At 39.2% G+C, this 22,394-nt stretch overlaps 1 protein-coding gene across 1 annotated transcript in view; it reads left to right on the plus strand.

The window, feature by feature from the left end:
• Positions 1–21,624, plus strand: part of LOC116974702 (collagenase 3-like) — a 72,209-nt gene extending 50,585 nt beyond the window's left edge. Inside the window, exons 13-19 of the mRNA XM_033023423.1 lie at positions 6–131; positions 2,138–2,299; positions 7,387–7,507; positions 7,612–7,745; positions 8,445–8,604; positions 21,163–21,266; positions 21,393–21,624. Of these exons, the coding sequence (XP_032879314.1) occupies positions 6–131; positions 2,138–2,299; positions 7,387–7,507; positions 7,612–7,745; positions 8,445–8,604; positions 21,163–21,266; positions 21,393–21,505 (920 nt within the window). The 3' untranslated portion in view covers positions 21,506–21,624. The remainder of the gene's footprint in view (positions 1–5; positions 132–2,137; positions 2,300–7,386; positions 7,508–7,611; positions 7,746–8,444; positions 8,605–21,162; positions 21,267–21,392) is intronic.
• The last annotated feature ends 770 nt before the right edge of the window (positions 21,625–22,394 follow it).

A 22,394-nucleotide genomic window follows, 5' to 3' on the forward strand; every position in this document is an offset into this window, starting at 1 on the left:
CTTAGTTCACGGTGATAATTTTCCATTTGATGGGCGTGGAGGTACTTTGGCTCATGCATTTTCACCTGGACAAGGAATTGGCGGGAATATACATTTTGATCAGGAGGAACATTGGACACTGAGGCGTAATGGTAAAGAACACTGAAAGTATATGAAGTAGCCACTTATGGTGAGGGCTAAATACGAGGGAGACTGAACACTAGTGCGGGTACCAATCGGCCCAGGGATTGATTAGAGATAATCAGCATGGTATTGTGCATGGATGATCGTATCTCAATTTTATTGAGTTTTTTTGAAGAAGTTACCAAGAAGATTGATGATGCTGGACCATAGATGTAATCAATATGAGCTTTGGTCATTGATAAGGTCTTTGATAAGGGTCTGCTAAGATGCTCTTCAAGGTTATATCACACAGGAAAGCTGGATGCTAAATTAGCTTCACGGTTGAAAGAAGAGGGTGGCAGTGATTGTTTTTGGACTGGAGGCCTGTGACTAGTGATGTGTCTCAGGATCGGTGCGAGGCCCATTACTGTATGTGATTGGTATCAACAAATTTGAAGAAATTACAAGACATATGGTCATAGAATCATAGAGTCAAAGTGTCTTAAAGTGAGGATACAGGCCCTTCAGGCCAACTTGCCCACACTGGCCAACATATCCCATCTACACTATTCTCGCCTGCCTGCATTTGGCCCATATCCCTTTAAAGCTGTCCTGTCGATGTACATGTCTAAATGTTTCTTAAACATTGTGATAGTACTTGCAATTATTAGTAAATTTGCAGATTACACTAATATAGGTGGTATTATAGATTGTGAAGATGCTTATCAAGAATTACAGCAAGACCTTGATCAGCTGGGAAAGTGGGCTGAGGAATGGCTAATAGAGTTTAATTCAGATAAGTGTGAGATGTTGAATTTGAGGAAGTCAGACCAGAGCTAGACCTTCACGATTAATATTAAGGGCTTGTGGAGTGTCGCAGAACTATTAAGAAATTTGTTTGTATAAGTTTCCTGAAAGTCATGTCACAGGTAAATAGGAGAGTGAAGAAAAGTACATTGGCCTTCATCAGTCAAGGAATTGAGTGGAGAAGTTGATATATTATGTTACAGTTGAACAAGACGTTGGTGAGTGAGTTTGGAATATTGTTCAGTTTTTGGACACCCTGCTATAGTAAAGATACTATTAAACTGAAAAGAATGTAGAGATGATTTTCGAGGATGTTGCCAGGACTTAAGGGCCTGAGCTATAGAGGGGCGTTGGGCAGGCTGGGACTTTATTCTTTTTAGTGCTGCATACTGTGGAATGATTTTATAGATGTGTATAAAATCATGAGGAGAATAGAAAGTGTGAATGCAGAGAGTCTTTTTCCCAGGTTAAGGGAGTCTAGAATTATAAGGCATAGGTTTAAGGTAGAGGGGAATGATTAATAGGGAACCTGAAGGCTACCTTTTCATGCATAAGGTGGTTGGTATATGGAATGAATTGACAGAAGAAGCAGTTGAAGAAAATACAATAACATAATTTAATAGACGTATGGACAGGTACAAGGATAGGAAAGGTTTAGAGAGGTATGGACAAAACAAGGACAAATGGGACTAGTGTTGCTGGGCGTCTTGGTCAGCAGGAATACGTTGGGCTAAAGGACTTCTTCCTGTGCTGTATAACTCCACAAACCTCTATAACTCTCAGCTTGCAAGGGGAGTAAACACCAGTGTGAATCCATCGGGCTAAATATCATGTTTCTATGCCATGGAGGCTGTGCAAGGAAATATCACATAAATATATCAAACAAACAGAGGTTTGGATTAGTATTTAGTTCCCACAATGTAGAGTTGATTGGATTTATTTTAGATAACATAAATGGCAGTATCATAGTTAAATCACAGATATTCTTCTTCAGTAATAAGAATAACAATCTTTTCTAAGTAATGAAATTATTTAGAAAATGTAATGTTAAAAGCTAATCTTATTCTAATTTAAATATGTGGCCATGAAGTAGATTGTCTCAAGAATTATTTTTCATCTTGATAAGTTCATCATTAAAATATGCAATCTAATTATTTCTACAATAGATCGAAATTGCTGCTACCATATTTAAATTTCGTAGTAACATAATTAACTATTTTCTTTCCAGGAGTCAACTTTTTTCATGTGGCAACCCATGAATTTGGTCATGCTTTGGGTCTTGCTCATTCCAATTATCGATCGTCTGTGATGTATCCGACATATTCTAAAAGACATTCAAACTTATTCTCTCTTTCAATTGATGATGTTAGAGGAATACAACATCTGTATGGTATGGTTTCATATTTTTTCAACATTACAGAACAAAAGCTGTTATTTACTGAATGAACATTTTTCTTTTGAATGCTATAAAATAGATTTTCCATTTGTTAAAGTCTGAGGTCCTGCAGTTAATAGAATAGTTTGGGTGGTAGCTGCAATTTTTAAAGCATGTCATGATGAAATCATATCATATACTTCAACCAGATTGACAACTGAATTCTGCGGGAGGTATTCCACTTGCCAGAAATGTCTTTACCTGCAAACAGCCTTTTCAAATAACCTTTGCATGTTCCTGTCTAATGCCTTCAAAATTTGCATTGCACCAATTTGGGATTTTATTTTGTGAACCAGTCCTATATCATGTTATAGCTATTCTCTTAAGCAAGACATTAATCAAGAATTAAGAGAACCTATTTGCACAATGGAATAATTGTGGAGCACTTTCATATTCAATTAATAGTTTGGCACATGAGTTCACAGAGGGCACTAGAGGAGATTTCCTTAGCAACTTGGAGATAAACAGACAAGTAATTTGAGATCTTCATTTACAGAATTAAAAAAAGGGATGATTAAAGTTCTTATAGTAATCCCATTGGGAAGAGTGCTGACAATATGCATGGGTTTAACATTGAACTCAAGTGGAATAGCCTTATGTATAAAAATAGTGTATGTAGAGTACATAGATTCAATCATGTAGTAATGAAGATGATGGCAAAGGTGGATAGGAAAATTCCATAATTTAAAAAATGATACCTAGGAAAAAGTGACCTATCCAGTGCTAACTAATGGAATATTATTGACTTAAAAATAGGATTGGAAAAAAGGCAACAAAATAGCATAAAAGTAAACTAGCAGGAAATGCAAAAACAGTTTGAGCGATTCTGAAAGAATATAAAGTGACAACAGAGCAGCCAAAGCAAAGGTGAATTATTTCAAGGATAAGAACAATAAAATTACTCGAGATTATGTAAATAGATGAGATATTAAACAAATACATGCAGTGGATGAAAAAATAGCACAACGGAAACAAGGTGCAAACCTGTCTTCCTAAAGAAGGTGGCTGCGGAGATAATAGATGCATTGCTTGTAATCCTTCTCAATTGCCTATTTCTGGAATTATACCAATGCACTGAAAGAAAGAAAAATGTAATATTGCTCCTTGGAAAGAAAATAGGAAACTGCTGGGCTGTTAACCTAACACCAGCAAGAGTCAATTATTAAGGATATGGTAACAAGACACAAAACTTGGTAATCAACTTTCAGTTTGGTTTCTGTCCACACCTCTTGTCTCCTCACCTCAACTAAATAATGGCATATCTAATTTAATAGTTGATCACAAAGGTTTTCAAGAAACTTGACCTTGTCCAGGCCAAAGGTCAAATTCCCCGCACCAACACTACTACTAGCGGGCTCAATATCCGTCGCTAAAAAACAATGGACTGGACCTTGTAATGTTTACTATTGGAGAATATCAGGTGTCTATGCCAACCTCACAACTTCAACAAGAAATAAATATATAATTGTAAACTGCAAGTGCATGTACAGATGAAATATACAGGCCATATATTTCTGGTTGGTATTTATTGCAGACAATCTTAATAATTAGCTTTTTAATTTTTAATGAGCAATGCAGAGCCTAGAAGCATGATGTGGCACTGTCTCAAAATATGTTTAAATATTCAGACCTCCTGATGCCTATACAGCTCCCAGGAACCACATAGGATCAAGCATTTCAGGCACCCGCAGACAAGGAGAGCTTGCAGCACTTCAGGATTTATCTATTCATTGCAGTAGACACCCCTGCATGATAGAGTGGTCAACCAGTTTAGGAGTTTCTTTTGCAACAAGAGTGGAAAGATTAGGAATATTCATACCACATTAGCACAGCAGCAAATACAAAAGAGCTCAGAGCACAAGTTCATGAAGAAATTGCCCATTCAAGTAATGTTTCATCATGTAGTCAAAATCTGTGAGTGTGTTGTCTGGGTGAACTTAGGCAATGCATGTCCTTCTTCCTCTAAAATAGAGGCCAAAATGCATATGGTCAGCTAAGTATGGTCCTGTCACAACTTAGTATGATTGTAACAAGGCACCCTTACTCTTGCACTCCACCCCTCTTACAATAAAGGCCAATATACTGCGCCGCAATCTTGGATCCTTCTCCCCATAACCTAGACCACAATCTAATTTTTAATCATCTCCAAAACTTACACCAGTTCCCTTTGTCTAAATAATTGATATAAATATAAATAACTAAGACCCTACCGTTGATCTTTTATCTCTGCCCACTTGAGAACCTTTGTGATCAACTGTTAAACTGGATATGCCATTATATAGTTGAGGTGAGGAGACAAGAGGTGTGGGCAGAAACCAAACTGCCAGTTGATTACCAAGTTTTTGTGGAGCAGGAGTAATTTTATAACAATATTAATGGTTAGAATTATTCTGGATGTGGTAACATATTCTCTGGTTGATACTCATGTTAAAGATGAATTGCAGCCTGAAGAAGGGCCTTGATCCGAAACGTCACCTAGAGTTATAGTCATATATAACGTGGAACTAGGCCCTTCAGCGCAACTAGCCCACACCAACCTACATGTCCCATCTACACTAGTCCCACTTGCCTATGTAACATAGAAACATAGAAACATAGAAAGTAGGTGCGAGAGTAGACCACCAGGTCCGTCGAGCCCGCACCGCCATTCGCTCATGGCTGAACACTAAACAGACACACTTACCCACAAACAGTAGACACAAGACACAGAACACAAGACACTACCCTCCCCTTCATACCGCTATCACCCCCTCTCCACCCCAAGAACCGCGTGATCTCCTGGGGGAGGCAAAAAAACGGATAAAAACCCAGGTCCAATTCGGGAAAAAAAATCCGGGAAATTCCTCTCCGACCCCAATCCAGGCGATCGACACTTGTCCAGGAGATCACTCAGGTCTTACTATACTAACCATACCTAGGTCCATATCCCTGCCCTCTCCCCGTAGCCCCTTATCCCCTCGGCAGCTAAAAAACCATCTATTCTAGACTTAAATATATTTAACGTTTCTGCTTCCACTGCTCCCTGGGGCAGTGAATTCCATAAATTAACCACCCTCTTGGTGAAGAAGTTCTTCCTCATCTCAGTTTTAAAAGAGCCCCCCCTTATTCTGCAACTATGTCCCCTAGTTCTAGTTTCCCCGATCATTGGGAACATCCTCGGTGCATCCACCCGATCAAGGCCCCTCACGATCTTATATGTTTCAATGAGATCGCCTCTCATTCTCCTAAACTCCAAAGAGTAGAGCTCCAGCTTACTTAACCTTTCCTCATATGTCAATCCCCTCATTGCAGGAATTAATCTTGTAAACCTTCGCTGCACTGCCTCCAGGGCTAGTACATCCTTCCTTAAGTATGGACCCCAGAACTGTACACAGTATTCCAAATGTGGTCTCACTAATACTGTGTACAGCTGCAGCAAGACCTCCGTGTTTTTATACTCAATCCCCCTAGCAATAAAGGCCAAAACTCCATTGGCCTTCCTGATTGCTTGCTGCACCTGCATACTGACCTTTAGTGATTCATGTACTAATACCCCTAGATCCCTTTGCGTTGCATTACAACGCAGCTCCTCCTCATTTAGAAAATAACTTGCCCTATCATTTTTTTTCCCAAAGTGAATGACTTCACATTTATTAGTATTAAATTTCATCTGCCAAGTTGTTGCCCACTCACCTAGCTTATCTATATCCATTTGCAGACTCTTCCTATCCTCCTCATCCCCAACTTTTCCTCCCATTTTTGTATCGTCCGCAAATTTTGATATATTACACTTGGTTCCCTCCTCCAAATCATTTATATAAATTGTGAACAACTGGGGTCCCAGCACCGACCCTTGCGGAACCCCGCTAGTTACCGGTTGCCATCCCGAGTATGAACCATTTATCCCCACTCTCTGCTTCCTATTTGTCAGCCAATCCTCTACCCATGCTAATATATTACCCCCAATCCCATAATTTTTTATTTTTAGCAATAGTCTCTTATGTGGCACCTTGTCAAAAGCCTTTTGGAAGTCCAAGTATACCACATCCACCGGTTCCCCTTTATCCACCCGGGTTGTTACTTCCTCAAAGAATTCGAGCAGATTCGTTAAACAGGATTTCCCCTTCACAAAACCATGCTGGTTCTGTCCGATGAAGTCATGTTTATCCAAGTGCCCCGTTAGTGTTTCTTTAATAATTGTCTCTAACATTTTACCCACCACCGATGTTAGGCCCATATCCCTCTTAACCTGACCTATCCATGAACCTGTCTGAATGTATCTTAAACGTTGTGATAGTACCTGCTTAATCATTGTGATAGTACTTATCCATGTTCTCTGGAGATGCAGCCTGATCTACTGAGTTACTCCTTCACTTTGTGTCCTTTTATGTATTAACCAGTATCTGCAGTTCTTTGTTTCTACATTTTGAATGCTCCACTTTAAAATCTCCTCAAGGTTGTATACTGAAGAAGAAGGGTCTCAATCCAAACGTCACCTACCCATGTTCTCCAGTGATGCTGCCTGACCTGGTGAATTACTCCAGTACTTTATGTCCTTTTATGAATTGGAGAAGCTAGCCTTTGTGGGAAATAAGCTTTTCTGAACACGTCACTTAACCATATGCTAATTCTAAACATTTAGTTTGTTAGTTTTGAGATACAGCGCAGAACCAAACCCTCCGGCCAACCGGGTCCACACCAACCAGCCATCCCTACACATTAGCACCATCCTACACACATTAGGGACAACGTTACACTTATACCAAGCCAATGAACCTACAAACCTGTACCTGTACGGGAGGAAAACAGAGCACCTGTAGAAATCACACACGGTCACGGGGAGAACGTACATACTTCGTTGCACATTCGTCCAAACTACATTCTGAATGTTAAAGTTCTAAACATTAATATTCAAAGCACAATATAAAAGTGTTTTAAAGATTAGTAGCCAAAGCACACTATAAATGCACATGCTCCTTTATTTAATCATTTCACTGCTCCCTTGTAATTTTATTATAATATTACTATTGTTCTCTGTTCAAACACCACCTTCTCGCTTATAGGAACCATACAAATGTTGAAGCAAGAATCTGCACTGCAACTAATGCCAGATAAATGTGATCCCTCGATGTCATTTGATGCTGTTACCAAGGCCAATGGAGACATCTTTCTCTTCAAAAATGAGTACAGTTATTCCAGCTTATGTATTTATTGCGCTTTAATATTTATACTCTCCCAGCATTTTAACCTAAGTCATTTAAAGACATTCTTTTATGATTGATGCTCAGATACCTTTGGCGAAAAGCTCAAAACGCAGCAGATGCCAAGATTAGCTCCATTCAAGATGTCTGGTCAGACCTCCCATCAAATATTAATGCAGCTTGTGAAATTCCTGGAGAAGACATTATTTATTTTTTCAAAGGTGGGAGTTTCATATCAGGGAATAATTGACATTGTAATGAGTTGACATTATGAGTGATTGAGAGAATAACTAAGGCATATTACACAAGAATAACTAAGGCATATTATGCAAGCTAGATGCAAGAAAAATGTTCCCAATGTTGGGCGAGTCCAGAACCAGGGGCCACAGTCTTAGAATAAAGGGGAGGTCATTTAAGACTGAGGTGAGAAAAAACTTTTTCACCCAGAGAGTTGTGAATTTATTGAATTCCCTGCCACAGAGGGCAGTGGAGGCCAAATCACTGGATGGATTTAAGAGGGAGTTAGATAGAGCTCTAGGGGCTAGTGGAGTCAAGGGATATGGGGAGAAGACAGGCACGGGTTATTGATAGGGGACGATCAGCCATGTTCACAATGAATGGCGGTGCTGGCTCGAAGGGCCGAATGGCCTCCTCCTGCACCTATTTTCTATGTTTCTATGTTTCTAAGAATCCCTATGAACTAATGATTTTGGGCGTTTCTTTTGATTGGAAGGGATGTCAAACATTGGGATCTTATCAATTGCCAAGATCAGAAAATACCGCACATTATATTCACGGTAAAATACAACTTTGATGGGGATGTAACATGATTAATTATCAATCAGATGTCTGTTTAACACCCATCATTTTTTTTCCTAATGGGAATCCTTTGTGTAATTTATATTTTTTCTCATTTGCAGGATCAAAATTGTGGACCTACACAAATAACAAACTCAATCGCAGATCATCACAGTCTATTTACTTGTTTGGATTTCCAACGTATGTGAAAAAAATTGATGCAGCAGTATTTATACCTCAAACAAGGAAAATCATCTTCTTTGTAGGGAAAATGTTTTGGAGGCATGTATTTTCACTTTTGTTACATTTATCCATCTAACCTCTTCTTTTGTTTGCCAATAGTATCACAACCTTTAATGTCTTCAATGTCATGCGTCTCTGATCTATTGGATAGTTAAGGGCCTGTTCCACTTACCCGACTTTTTCGGCGACTGCTGGCACCCGTCATAGTCACAGCAGGTCACTGAAAATTTTCAACAGGATGAAAATCCAGCGGCGTCCAGAACAAGGTATGACTCTTTGGGCGACAACACACGACGATACAGGCTTCACCCCGCGACATGGTCGCCAGGGTGTCGCCTGTATGGCCGCGAGTAGTCTCCTCAGTTGCCCAAAGAGTGGTAGCATCTTTCTGGTCGCCGCTGAATTTTCACCATGTTGAAAAATTTCAGCCACCTGCAACGATCTATGACGGGTGCCAGCAGTCGCTGAAAAAGTCGCGTAAGTGGGACAGGCCCATAAGACTGCAATTTCTTTAATGCCATTGTCAATAGGCATTGCCACAAAGTATTTAAAAGGACTGGAGTAACTCAACAGTCAGACAGCATCTCTGGAGTACATGGATCAGTGATATTTTGGGCTGATTAAATACCTTTCTTTAGACCGATTAAAGGGGGGAAGAAGAAGTTAGTTAGAGGTTACCTAAAACGGGAGAAGTCAATGTTCATACTGAAGTTAGACACAAAATGTGGGAGTAATTCAGCAGGACAGGCAGCATCTCTGGAGAAAAAGAATGGGTGACATTTTGGGTTGAGACCCTTCATCAGACTGAGAGTCAGGGGAGAGTAAACTAGAGATATGGAAGAGTACAAAGAGCATGTAAGGTATGAAAAGCACAGATCAAAAGAGATGATGATCAAGGAAATGTACAATGGTTCATTGTTAGCAGAGGGGAAGGTGACAATCGCCGAGTCTGAGCTTGGACTCGCCGATGTATAAGGAGTCCACACCTAGAACAGCGGATACAGTAGTTGAGGTTGGAGGAGGTGGACCTCTGTCTCACCTGAAAGGACTGTCAGACTCCCTGGATCAAGGCGAGGGAGGAGGTTTTGGGACTGGAGTTACATCTCCTGTGGTTGCAATAAAAAGTACCTGGGGAGGGGGCGGTATGGGTGGGAAGGGATGAGTGGACCAAGGAGTTGCAAACAGAGCAGTGTCTGCAGATGGCAGAAAGGGGTGGAAATGGGAAGATGTGACTACAGGTGGGATCACATTGGAGTTGATAGAAATGTCAGACTATGATGTGTTGGATGTAGAGGCTGGTGGGGTGAAAGATGAGGACCAGGGAACCTCTATTCTTCTTCCATCTGGGGGGGATGTGGAGCAAGAGGAGAACTATGAGACAGAGGAGATGTGGGTGAGGGACCCATCTATGACAGAAGGGGGACATCACTTTTATTAATGGAAGAGGTCATTTCAGATGTCCTAGAATGGAAAGTCTCAACTTGGGAGCAGATGTGGTAGAGATGGAGGAATTGAGAGTAGCGTTTTTGCAAGAGGCTGGGTGGGAGGTAATGCAGCCCTGATAACTGTGGGAGGAGGTCGATAGTTTGTCCCCTGTGATGGAGCCAATCAACATGTTCTGCATGGGTACAGGAGGCAGCCATGATGCAGTCATCGTTTTACTGCCTCCATCCCCTTCCAGTTTGTGTGTCACATTCAACTATCTACTACATGTTTGATCTGACCTGTGGTTTTTGACCATGCCCTTTTTAACATAAAGGCCTCTGATTTCCACTTCTATTGTATCAGGACCTCAGTTTATCTGTGCTGAAATCTTCATTACAGCGTTTGTCAATATCTAATTGAACTATTGGGTTCCTTCAGCAATTAGTTTTTTGCTCCATTCACAGCATTTGGAGTTTGTTGTGTCTCAATTAAAACAATGATCCACTGAGCAGCCTTTTATTCTCAACCTCTGTGAGCTTCAGCTTTTTCCCAAATACTTTTGCCATGTTCCATTCCACACTATCTTACACTCTCCCCTCATTCCTGCTTTGCTAATGTACACAGGCTCTTTGGCTAACATCTCAAACTTAAAATGACAGCACTTCTGTTTAAAGCCACCCACGGTCTTGTCCTCCCATGGTCTTGCCCTTTCTTACTTTCAGTACCATCTTTCCTGATGCACAAAACATTGTCCTATTACTTGGCTCTTTCTGGATTCTCTTTTCCTGACGTGGCCAATTTAGCACCTTTATAAATCAGTTTTCTATTGCACCTTTGTAATGTAATATTGCTATGTGTGTTCAATCAGTAGGGTCAGGCATTCACTCGATCTGCACATGCCAATAGATTTCTAATTGCCCTTAGCACGAGAAATTGTTGGCAAAAATGACTGTTCCGCTCCACAGATCTTTTTCCCCATTACCTACAATGTAAATACTGGAAGATTTCTGCATTCAGTGGAGGGCTGAGTATCAAGGTACCTGAGGAGGACCATTGTGTCTTGTACACCAACAGGCAGATTTTAATCTTTAGCATGAACGCTCCCAGAGGCTGCAGTCCAGTTTTCATGCTATCCAGACCATTGCTCAGAAATAATGAATTATAAAACAACTTGAAATCTGGGACCAGAGCAATTTTATGTGGGCAGGGGGATGTTGACCTGATTATAGAGTCATAGTCATACAGTGTCGAAACAGACCGTTTGGCCCAATTTGTCCACACTGGCCAGCATGTTCCATCTACACTACTCCCAGCTTCCTGTATTTGGCCCATTTCCCTCTACACCTATCCTATCCATGTACTTGTCTAAATGTTTGCGATAGTAAACATTGCGCTAGTACCTGCCTGAACTACCTCCTTGGCAGCTCGTTCCATACACCCACCCCCCTCTGAGTGGAAAAAGTACCCCTCTGACTCTTACTAATTTTTTCCCCCTCACCTTAAACCTATGTCCTTGAAATCTATATTACTAAATGTAAGATCTTGACCGCTTTTGACTCACTGCGATGTGATTTCCGAGAGAACGCCGCCACTTATTGCTGTCAGTTTTGGCCACCTCGCTCAGAGCCCCCCTCCGTAGGACTGGACTGGAGGATTTTTCCCATCGATGAAAAATCAGAGAGATATTAATGTTTTAAAATATTTTGCCATTCTCTCTGCTGCCCCTGCTGGTGGGAGGGGGAGGGACTATAAAACCCGGAAGTGGTGTGCCTCACTCAGTCTCTGCAAGATGAAGGAAGCAAGAGGGCCACGTCTCTCTGAGCTCTGAATCACACTGAACACACGTCTACTCAACTGTGAGTGCCCTTAATGTGGTTTGAAAATGAAAATGTGGTTGGTTTGAAGTAAAAAGGCACTACAAATGGTTGTTTGGGGGGGTTTGGGTTGAAGTAAAAAGGCACTGCAAATGGTTGTTTGGGGGGTTTGGGTTGAAGTAAAAAGGCACTGCAAATGGTTGTTTGGGGGTTTTGAGTGGAAGTAAAAAGGCACTGCAAATGTTTTTTTTTAAATTTGTTTTAATTTTTATTTTTATTAGAAGCACAATAATATGGCACCATAGGTACCTAGTATATATTGGCATGTTATAATTCATGTACAGCTTCTTATTATTTTTATTTTAACAATAAAAAGGAGACAGAAAAATAATAGAAAAGAAATAGAGAAGTGTGTGATATCAGAAAGTGAGAAAAGGGAAAATGAGAAAAGAAAGAAAATGAAGAGAAAAGAAGCAGAGGTAGTAAGCAGAAGAATAAAGGAGAGATAGCTATTTGTTATTCTTGACCACCATTCACCCAGTCCTGAAACGGGTCGTTTCTACGTTTGTGTTGCACCATATGCTTCTGAGAAGTCGACAAATGGAGACCAAATCCTTTGGAATTGGTCTACTTTGTCTGTTAGGAGGAATCACATTTCTTCAAGATGTAGGGTTTCCAACATGTTTGAAATCCACATTTTAAGCGTTGGTATCAATATATTTTTCCAAAATGTCAGTGTAAGTTTTTTTGCCGTTATTAAACCATAATTAAGGAATGATTTTTGAAACATATTCGATTTATTCTCGTCTTCCAGTAATCCAAATATAATCAATTCAGTGTTAGGATCAAGTTTTATCTTAAGTACTTTTGTGAAAATTTCAAAGATTTCGCTCCAGAATTTGTGTAATTTTATACAAGAAACAAAAGAGTGTGTTATAGTGGCATTCTGAGATAAACATTTATCACAAATGGGGGAAGTATTTCGGTAGAATTTGTGCAATCTAGTTTTCGAATAATATAATCTGTGTAGAATTTTAAATTGAATTAAATTATGTCTTGCAGTAATCGAACATTTATGTATATACAGTATATCAAGTGTTTTTCCCAAGTTTCTTTCGGGATTTTTATCAGTAGTTCTCGTTCCCATTCTTTAAGTGCCTCTGTCTGTGGTCATTCTATATTTAAGATACTATTGTATAAATATGATATTAATTTCCTTGATTCAGCCTTACTGTTCATTGCTTCTTCCAATGAGTCTAGAGTTAAAGTTTGGTATCCTTGTATATATTTTTTCAGGAAGTCACGGATCTGAAGATATTTAAAGTATTGGTTATTTTTCAGCTTGTAATTTGATTGTAATTGTTGAAATGACAGCAAGTTGCCCATTTCGGACATATCACCGATCTGTTTAATTCCCAGTTTTTCCCATTGGTTATATGTTTTATCAGTGTAAGATGGTTTAAATGCTGGATTATTAACTAATGGGGTTAAAAGTGATAGATTTCTTAATTTTAAAGTTAATTTTATTTGTTTCCAAATTCGTATTGTATTATGATTGGGTTCTTCTTGTATATTGTGTTGTTCATTTTTATTGGGGGGAGAAGAGGTCAGTCCTCTTTCTCCATTTTTATCCATTCTGACTGTTGGGCAGAACTGTCCAACCAATAGATTATATTTATCATATGCACTGCCCAGTAGTACAGGTAGTACAAAAAGTTCAGGAGTGAAAGTCCCCCAGCATCTTTGGGTTTACACAAATGTTTTCTTTGGATTCTATGTGATTAATAGTCCCAAATGAAATTTGTAATATTAGAGTCTAGCTTTTTAAAGAAGTTTTTTGGTATGTATAATGGTATTGATTGGAATAGGTATAATATTTGTGGTAAAAAAAAATCATTTTTATAGCGTTTATTCTGCCTATTAAGGACAACGTCAATGTTTTCCAGAATTTAATCTGCGCATTCAATTTAGTTAATAGCGGCATGAAATTAGCATTAAATAATGATTTATATTTTCTAGTAATTTGGAAACCCAAGTATTTAAATTTTTCTGTTGCGATTTTAAAGGGAAATTTTAATAAATGTGTTGATTCTTGAGGTTTTAACATCATAATTTCACTTTTATTCCAGTTTATTCTATAACCTGAAAAAGATCCGAATTCCTCTATTAAGTATAATAAATTTGATAAACTAGTTTGCGATTTTGTGATGTATAAAAGTATATCGTCTGCGTAAAGTGAGATTTTATTATTTGAATCTTTGGTTTTATATCCCCCAATATTCGGATCAGTTCTTATACTCTCTGCTAAGGGCTCTATCACAAGGGCAAATAGCAGGAGTGATAGTGCACATCCCTGTCTATTGCCCCTTGATAGTTGAAATTTTGAAGATAACATATTATTGGTTAGTATTCTTCCCATCGGTTTGTCATATAATAATTTTACCCATAGAATGAATTTCTCTCCCATGTTAAATTTTTGCAGTACTTTATACAAATAGTACCATTCTACTTGATCAAATGCTTTCTCTGCGTCCAGAGAAACAATTGATACATCTTCTTCTTCTATTTTGTGTGAATACATTATATTAAACGTCTCAGATTATTAAATGAGTATCTTTTAGATATGAACCCCGTTTGATCTGGGTTTATTAATTTACTAATATATTTACTCAATCTTCTCGCCAGGGTCTTTGCTAGAATTTTCTGATCTGTTTTTAAAAGTGCTATAGCTCTATATGAACCTGGTTCTTCTAGGTCTTTATTTTTTTTAGGTATAAGCGTAATAGTTGATTCGGCTAGTGTTTCTGGTAGTATTTTTTCTTTAAAGGCATGGGTATATAGTTTTTGTAAACGTGGGGTGATTATAGAAACATAGAAACATAGAAAATAGGTGCAGGAGTAGGCTATTCGGCCCTTCGAGCCTGCACCGCCATTCAATATGATCATGGCTGATCATCCGACTCAGTATCCTGTACCCGCCTTCTCTCCATACCCCCTGATCCCTTTAGCCACAAGGGCCACATCTAACTCCCTCTTAAATATAGCCAATGAACTAGCCTCAACTACCTTCTGTTGCAGAGAATTCCAGAGATTCACCACTCTCTGTGTGAAAAATGTTTTTCTCATCTCGGTCCTAAAAGATTTCCCCCTTATCCTTATACTGTGACCCCTTGTTCTGGACTTCCCCAACATCGGGAACAATCTTCCAGCATCTAGCCTGTCCAACCCCTTAAGAATTTTGTAAGTTTCTATAAGATCCCCCTTCAATCTTCTAAATTCTAGCGAGTACAAGCCGAGTCTATCCAGTCTTTCTTCATATGAAAGTCCTGCCATCCCAGCGATCAGTCTGGTGAACCTTCTCTGTACTCCCTCTATGGCAAGAAGTCTTTCCTCAGATTAGGAGACCAAAACTGTATGCAATACTCCAGGTGTGGTCTCACCAAGACCCTGTACAACTGCAGTAGAACCTCCCTGCTCCTATACTCAAATCCTTTTGCTATGAATGCTAACATACCATTCGCTTTCTTCACTGCCTGCTGCACCTGCATGCCTACTTTTAATGACTGGTGTACCATGACACCCAGGTCTCGTTGCATCTCCCCTTTTCCTAATCGGCCACCATTGAGATAATAGTCTACTTTCCTGTTTTTGCCACCAAAATGGATAACCTCACATTTATCCACATTATACTGCATCTGCCATGCATTTGCCCACTTACCTAGCCTATCCAAATCACCCTGCAGCCTCCTAGTATCCTCCTCACAGCTAACACTGCCTCCCAGCTTCGTGTCATCCGCAGACTTGGAGATGTTGCATTCAATCCCCTCGTCCAAATCATTAATCTATATTGATAATAGCTGGAGTCCCAGCACTGAGCCTTGCGGTACCCCACTAGTCACTGCCTGCCATTGTGAAAAGGACCCGTTTACTCCTAATCTTTGCTTCCTGTCTGCCACCAGTTCTCTATCCACATCAATACTGAACCCCCAATACCGTGTGCTTTACGTTTGCATACTAATCTCTTATGTGGGACCTTGTTGAAAGCCTTCTGAAAGTCCAGATATAACACATCCACTGGTTCTCCCTTATCCACTCTACTAGTTACATCCTTGAAAAATTCTATAAGATTCGTCAGACATGATTTACCTTTCATAAATCCATGCTGACTTTGTCCAATGATTTCACCACTTTCCAAATGTGCTGCTAATCCCATCTTTAATAACTGATTCTAGCAGTTTCCCCACTACCGACGTTAGACTAACTGGTCTGTAATTCCCCGTTTTCTCTCTCCCTCCCTTTTTAAAAAGTGGTGTTACATTAGCTACCCTCCAATCCTCAGGAACTACTCCAGAATCTAAAGAGTTTTGAAAAATTATCACTAATGCATCCACATTTTCTGGGGCTACCTCCTTAAATACTCTGGGATGCAGTCTATCTGGCCCTGGGGATTTATCGGCCTTTAATCCATTCAATTTACCTATCACCACTTCCCGGCTAACCTGGATTTCACTCAGTTCCTCCATCTCATTTGACCCCCGGTCCCCTGATATATAAGGGAGATTATTTATGACTTCCTTAGTGAAGACAGAACCAAAGTAGTTATTCAATTGGTCTGCCATGTCCTTGTTCCCCATGATCAATTCACCTGTTTCTGACTGCAAGGGACCTACATTTGTTTTAACTAATCTTTTTCTCTTCACATATCTATAAAAACTTTTGCAGTCAGTTTTTATGTTCCCTGCCAGTTTTCTTTCATAATCTATTTTCCCTTTCCTAATTAAGCCCTTTGTCCTCCTCTGCTGGACTCTGAATTTCTCCCAGTCCTCTGGTTGGCTGCTTTTTCTGGCTAATTTGTATGCTTCATCTTTTGTTTTGATACTATCCCTGATTTCCCTTGTTATCCACGGATGCACTACCTTCCCTGATTTATTATTTTGCCAAACTGGGATGAACAATTGTTGTAGTTCATCCATGCAGTCTTTAAATGCCTTCCATTGCATATCCACCGTCAACCCTTTAAGAATCAATTGCCAGTCTATCTTGGCCAATTCACGTCTCATACCCTCAAAGTTACCTTTCTTTAAGTTCAGGACCCTTGTTTCTGAATTAATAATGTCACTCTCCATCCTAATGAAGAACTCAGCCATATTATGGACACTCTTGCGCAAGGGGCCACGAACAACAAGACTGCTAACTAACCCTTCCTCATTACTCAATACCCAGTCTAGAATAGCCTGCTCTCTCGTTGGTTCCTCTACATGTTGGTTTAGAAAACTATCCCGCATACATTCCAAGAAATCCTCTTCCTCAGCACCCCTGCCAATTTGATTCACCCAATCTATATGTAGATTGAAGTCACCCATTATAACTGTTTTACCTTTGTTGCACGCATTTCTAATTTCCTGTTTGATGCCATTCCCAACTCCACTACTGCTGTTAGGTGGCCTGTACACAACTCCCACTAGCGTTTTCTGCCCCTTAGTGTTTCGCAGCTCTACCCATATCGATTCCACATCCTCCAAGCTAATGTCCTTCCTTTCTATTGTGTTAATCTCCTCTCTAACCAGCAACGATACCCCACCTCCTTTTCCTTTCTGTCTATCCCTCCTGAATATTGAATATCCCTGGATGTTCAGCTCCCAGCCTTGGTCACCCTGGAGCCATGTCTCTGTGATCCCAACTATATTATAGTCATGACTATATTATAGTCATCTGCACATTCAACTCATCCACCTTATTACAAATGCTCCTTGCATTGAGACACAAAGCCTTCAGGCTTGTTTTTACAACACTCTTACCCCTTATACAATTATGTTGAAAAGTGGCCCTTTTGATTTTTGCCCTGGATTTGTCTGCCTGCCACTTTTACTTTTCACCTTGCTACCTATTGCTTCTACCCTCATTTTACACCCCCCTGTCTCTCCGCTCACACATTTAAGAAACCCTTTCCCATTAACTCCATCCTCGACTATCCCATTTGACACCCCACCCCCCTTATCCAGTTTAAAACTACCCGTGTAGCAGTGGCAAACCTGCCTGCCAGAATGCTGGTCCCCCACCTGTTAAGATGCAATCCGTCCCTTTTGTACAGTTCCCCCTTATCTCATGAATCTCTTATAAAATTCATTATTAAAGCCATCTGGTCCAGGCGTCTTGCTATTTTTCAGCGAGTTTATTGTTTCCTCTATTTAATCTGAGCTCCTAGTTCCTCCTGTTCCGAGGGGTCAAGTTTTGGAAGGTTACATTTATCTAAGAAGTTTGTAATTTTATTGTCATCTGCTGTGGTTTTAGATATGTACAAATTTTGATAAAATTGGGCAAATTTTTTGCTAATATCTTTGGGTAGTGTTAATAATTCACTGTTCTCTGATTTAATTTTAATAATTGTGTTTTCCTTTTCTCGTGGTTTCAGTTGACGAGCTAAAAGTTTATGTGGTTTATCACTGAATTCAAAGTTTTCCTGTTTTGTAATTTGGAATAGTCTTACCACTCTTGCCGATAAAATTCTGTTTAATTTAAATTTCAATAATGTTATCTTATTATGTTGATCTGTATTTGGGTCTTTGGCATTGTCTAACTCTAATTGTCTGATTTCTTGTTCTAACTTCAATTGTTCTATATTATTTTTTTTATTTAGGAATGTTTGATATGAAATTATAACGCCTCTAATAAATGCTTTAAAAGTTCCCATAATAAAGAGGGTGAAATACCTGGCATATCGTTAATCTCAAAACATTATCTCATTTGTTGTTTTAAGTATGTGTAACCTTGTGGGTTATTTAGAATTTGGGGGTTAAACCTCCAGAAGGATTTTTTACTCGGCATGCCTTCAACTTTTAATGTAAAAATTAGCGGGGAATGGTCGGAAATAATGCTGTTATGGTATTTTGGATTAATTGTATATGGAATTAATTTTGTGTCTACTAAGAAATAGTCAATTCGTGAGTATGTTTTATGTACCGCCGAATAAAATGAGTATTCCCTTCCAGTTGGGTTAGCAATTCTCCATACATCTGTTATATTATTTTTTTTTATATATGTGTTTAAAAGTTCACTAGTCTTGGATCTTATGTTATATCTCCTTTGTTTTATAGATTTATCTAAATAAGGATCTAAAACGCAATTAAAATCTCCCCCTATTATTACATTTTGATAGTTAAACTGATATTATATCCAAAATTTTATTAAAGAATTGAGGGTTATCAAAATTAGGAGCATAAATATTTATCATAGTAAGTTAGGTGGAATAAATTTCTCCCGAAACTATAACATACCTTCCCTCTTTATCTGATATAGTATTCTTTAATTTGAATGGTATGCCTTTTCAGATGATAATAGCTGTACCTCTAGATTTAAAAGTAAATGAAGAGTAGAATGCTTGACCTATCAAATTTGCCTTAAATCTTATCTGTGTTTGTTGTTTCATATGTGTTTCCTGCAGAATAATTATGTCAGCGTTGAGTGATTTTAATTGGACAAGGATTTTGCCCCTTTTAATTGGTTCATTAGCACCCCTTATGTTCCAACTACAGAACGTAATTCCTCCATTCTTTTTATGTCTGTCGTCTTGCATTTTGAAACAATTTGATATCTTTAAGTCATATGGTGCAAACAAATACCTCAGAACTTTGGGCATTAGGTGGTCATCCCGAACTTTTGCGTTTATTTGCACTGCAAATGGTTGTTTGGGGGTTTTGGGTTGAAGTAAAAAGGCACCGCAAAGGGTTGCTTGGGGGTTTTGGGTTGAAGTAAAAGGCACTGCAAATGGTTGTTTGTCTAAACTTGACAACTTCCTGTTTGCACTATATTGATTTTAGATAAAACGCTACCACTTACGGCTGTGATTTTTCGCCATCTCACTCAGTCCCCCTCACCATCAGGTACAGAGGATTCTTCCCATCAATGAAAAATAAAAGTATTATTAGTGTTTAAAAAATGTTGAGAATCTCTCTCTTGTCAGTCATGCCATGAAGGCACCTTTTCCGATGGGAGGGGGAGGGATTATAAAACCCGGAAGTGTGGGTGTGGCTCAGTCTCTGCATGATGGGGGAGGGAGAGGTCACAACTCTGTCTGAGCCGTGAATCAACTGAACACACTGAATGTCTACTGAACTGTGAGTGTGGTGTTTTGTGTGGTTTTATGGTGGTTTTATGATGGTTTCACCCTGCTTGAAATTGTATGAAACTGCATTTGAATGTGGTGGCCTTGCACCCTGCATGAAATGGTATGAAACTGCATTTGAATGTGGTGTCGTTGCACCCTGCATGATATGGTATGAACATTCATTTGAATTTGGTGGCCTAGTCTAGTATCCTCTATATCCCTACAACTGTCAATGTAATATACTGTTTTGCACATCACAGCAAAAATGCACACAAGCACTGATTACATGATGCCATATGCCAGTGTTACACTGACATTGATGAATTCATGTTTCTGCCAGAAACCGGGAAGTATTTTTTGCATGGGTTTGAATTGTACATTTTTGAAGATGCAATGTACTTCCTAAACAGGAGAAAACTCCCAGTTACTTAATGTACAGTTTTGGACTAATACATTTAAAATAAATAAAAGCCACATATTCCAGTTTCCAAACTTCCAGATGATCCACAATAATGCTAGATCGATTCTCTAACATGGGATTGCTAAATTTGGGCAATTGGTGTGAGAACGATGATGTAAATGAAATCAAAATTAAACAAATTCAGCATTGTTCACGTGTTAAAGCAGGCCGAAATTCTGCATTGTTAAGCCCCTGTCCCACAGGAGACCTAAACAGCAACCTCTGGTGACCTTGCCCATCATCCAAGGTTTCCATGAGGTCACCGGAGGTTTTGGCCACTCTCCCTAATGGTCGAAAATGGTTTCCGCGTGGTCGAAGCTTCATCTAGATTGCTGCTATTTTATCATCATGATTGAAACCGGCCTCGACTAAAAATAGGTTGCCGGTTGAAACATCGATAATTTTTTTGTCGCAGGTTTAGTTGAAGCCGGTTTTCTTCATAGTCGAAGATTTTCAACATATGCGTGGGAGGTGGCAGGAGGTTGCAGGTCACCCCGACCTTGTTTTTTTTTTTGGGTGGCGGGCAAGGTCACCAGTGGTTCCTGTTTAGGTCTCCTAAGTGGGACAGGGGCTTTAAAAAGCATAATAATGCAGAAAATAACACATGGATGGCATTAATTGTAAAATGAATAATTAATGAACTTTCTATGCCTTGCTACAATACTATTTTAATATAAGAGCTTTCCCCCAGTACAGATCTTTGAACAATAAGAAAAGTGTAGCTACTTAAGATAATGTTCGGCAATGTGTCATCTGCCATATTCAGTGAATGTGTTGTATTCTCTCCTCCTTAGTTATAATGCAAAAATAAAGTCTATGGATTATGGTTATCCAAAATGGACAAGTAGTAGGTGGTCTGGAATCAATGACAAGATTGATGCAGCCTATCAAAATAACGGTAAGTGCACACATGGTAACAAAAGTCTTTTGATGTTTATTCTAATATGGAAAATATTGCTGATAGAATGATGGGGAAAATTTGGTTCTTATCTCAAATGTTTTAATATGACCTGTCTCATCCTAGGATTGGTGTACTTCTTCAGTGGGACACGGCTGCATGAGTATAATTACTGGAGGAAAGAAATTGTGCGCACTCTAAGTTCCAGTCAATGGCTGGGATGCCAAGTGTCTGAATAAAACCCCACAATGTAATGCTGATTTCCATCTATCTTTAAAATTTCTGTGATAACAATGTTCTTAAAAAAAAGAAAGACTACATGGTGTATTAAATGTTATTTGAATGACATGCGTTTCTTTTGATGGTTTCCAGTATTTAAACATTTGAAATAAAATTATTAAATAATGATAAAGAGATTAGAAAACAGGATAAAGAAATAATCTTTAATCACAGTGTGCCTGTTGTTTTCATAAATCATCTGTAAGGTCAATGAACAAATAGATGAACCCAAACTGCAGGAGTAATTCAGTGGGACAGGCAGACTCTCTTGAGCAAGATGAAATTTGGGTAACTTTTAAAGAGCAACATAAGATAACAAAAAAAGGCAATACGGGAAGAAAAGATGAGGTTTGAAGGATAAGCTAGCCAAGAATATAAAAGGATAGTAAAAGCTTCTTTAGGTATGTGACGAGGGAAAAAATGGTTAAGACCAAACTTGGGCTCTTCAAGACAGAAACATGTGAATTTATTATGGGGAACAAGGAAATGGCAGATGAGTTGAACAGGTACTTTGGATCCGTCTTCACTAAGGAAAACACAAACAATCTCCCAGATGAACCAGTGGTCAGAGGACCCAGGGTGACGGAAGAACTGAAGGAAATTCACATTAGGCAGGAAATGGTGTTGGATAGACTGATGGGACCGAAGGCTGATAATTCCCCAGGGCCTGATGGTCTGCATCCCAGGGTACTTAAGGAAATGGCTCTAGAAATCGTGGATGCATTGGTGATAATTTTCCAGTTCTATAGACTCAGGATCAGTTCCTGTGGATTGGAGGGTAGCTAATGTTATCCCACTTTTTAAGAAAGGAGGGAGAGAGAAAACAGGGAATTATAGACCAGTTAGCCA

Source organism: Amblyraja radiata, chromosome 6 (assembly GCF_010909765.2).
Source record: "Amblyraja radiata isolate CabotCenter1 chromosome 6, sAmbRad1.1.pri, whole genome shotgun sequence".
NCBI classification, from domain to species: Eukaryota; Metazoa; Chordata; class Chondrichthyes; order Rajiformes; family Rajidae; genus Amblyraja; species Amblyraja radiata.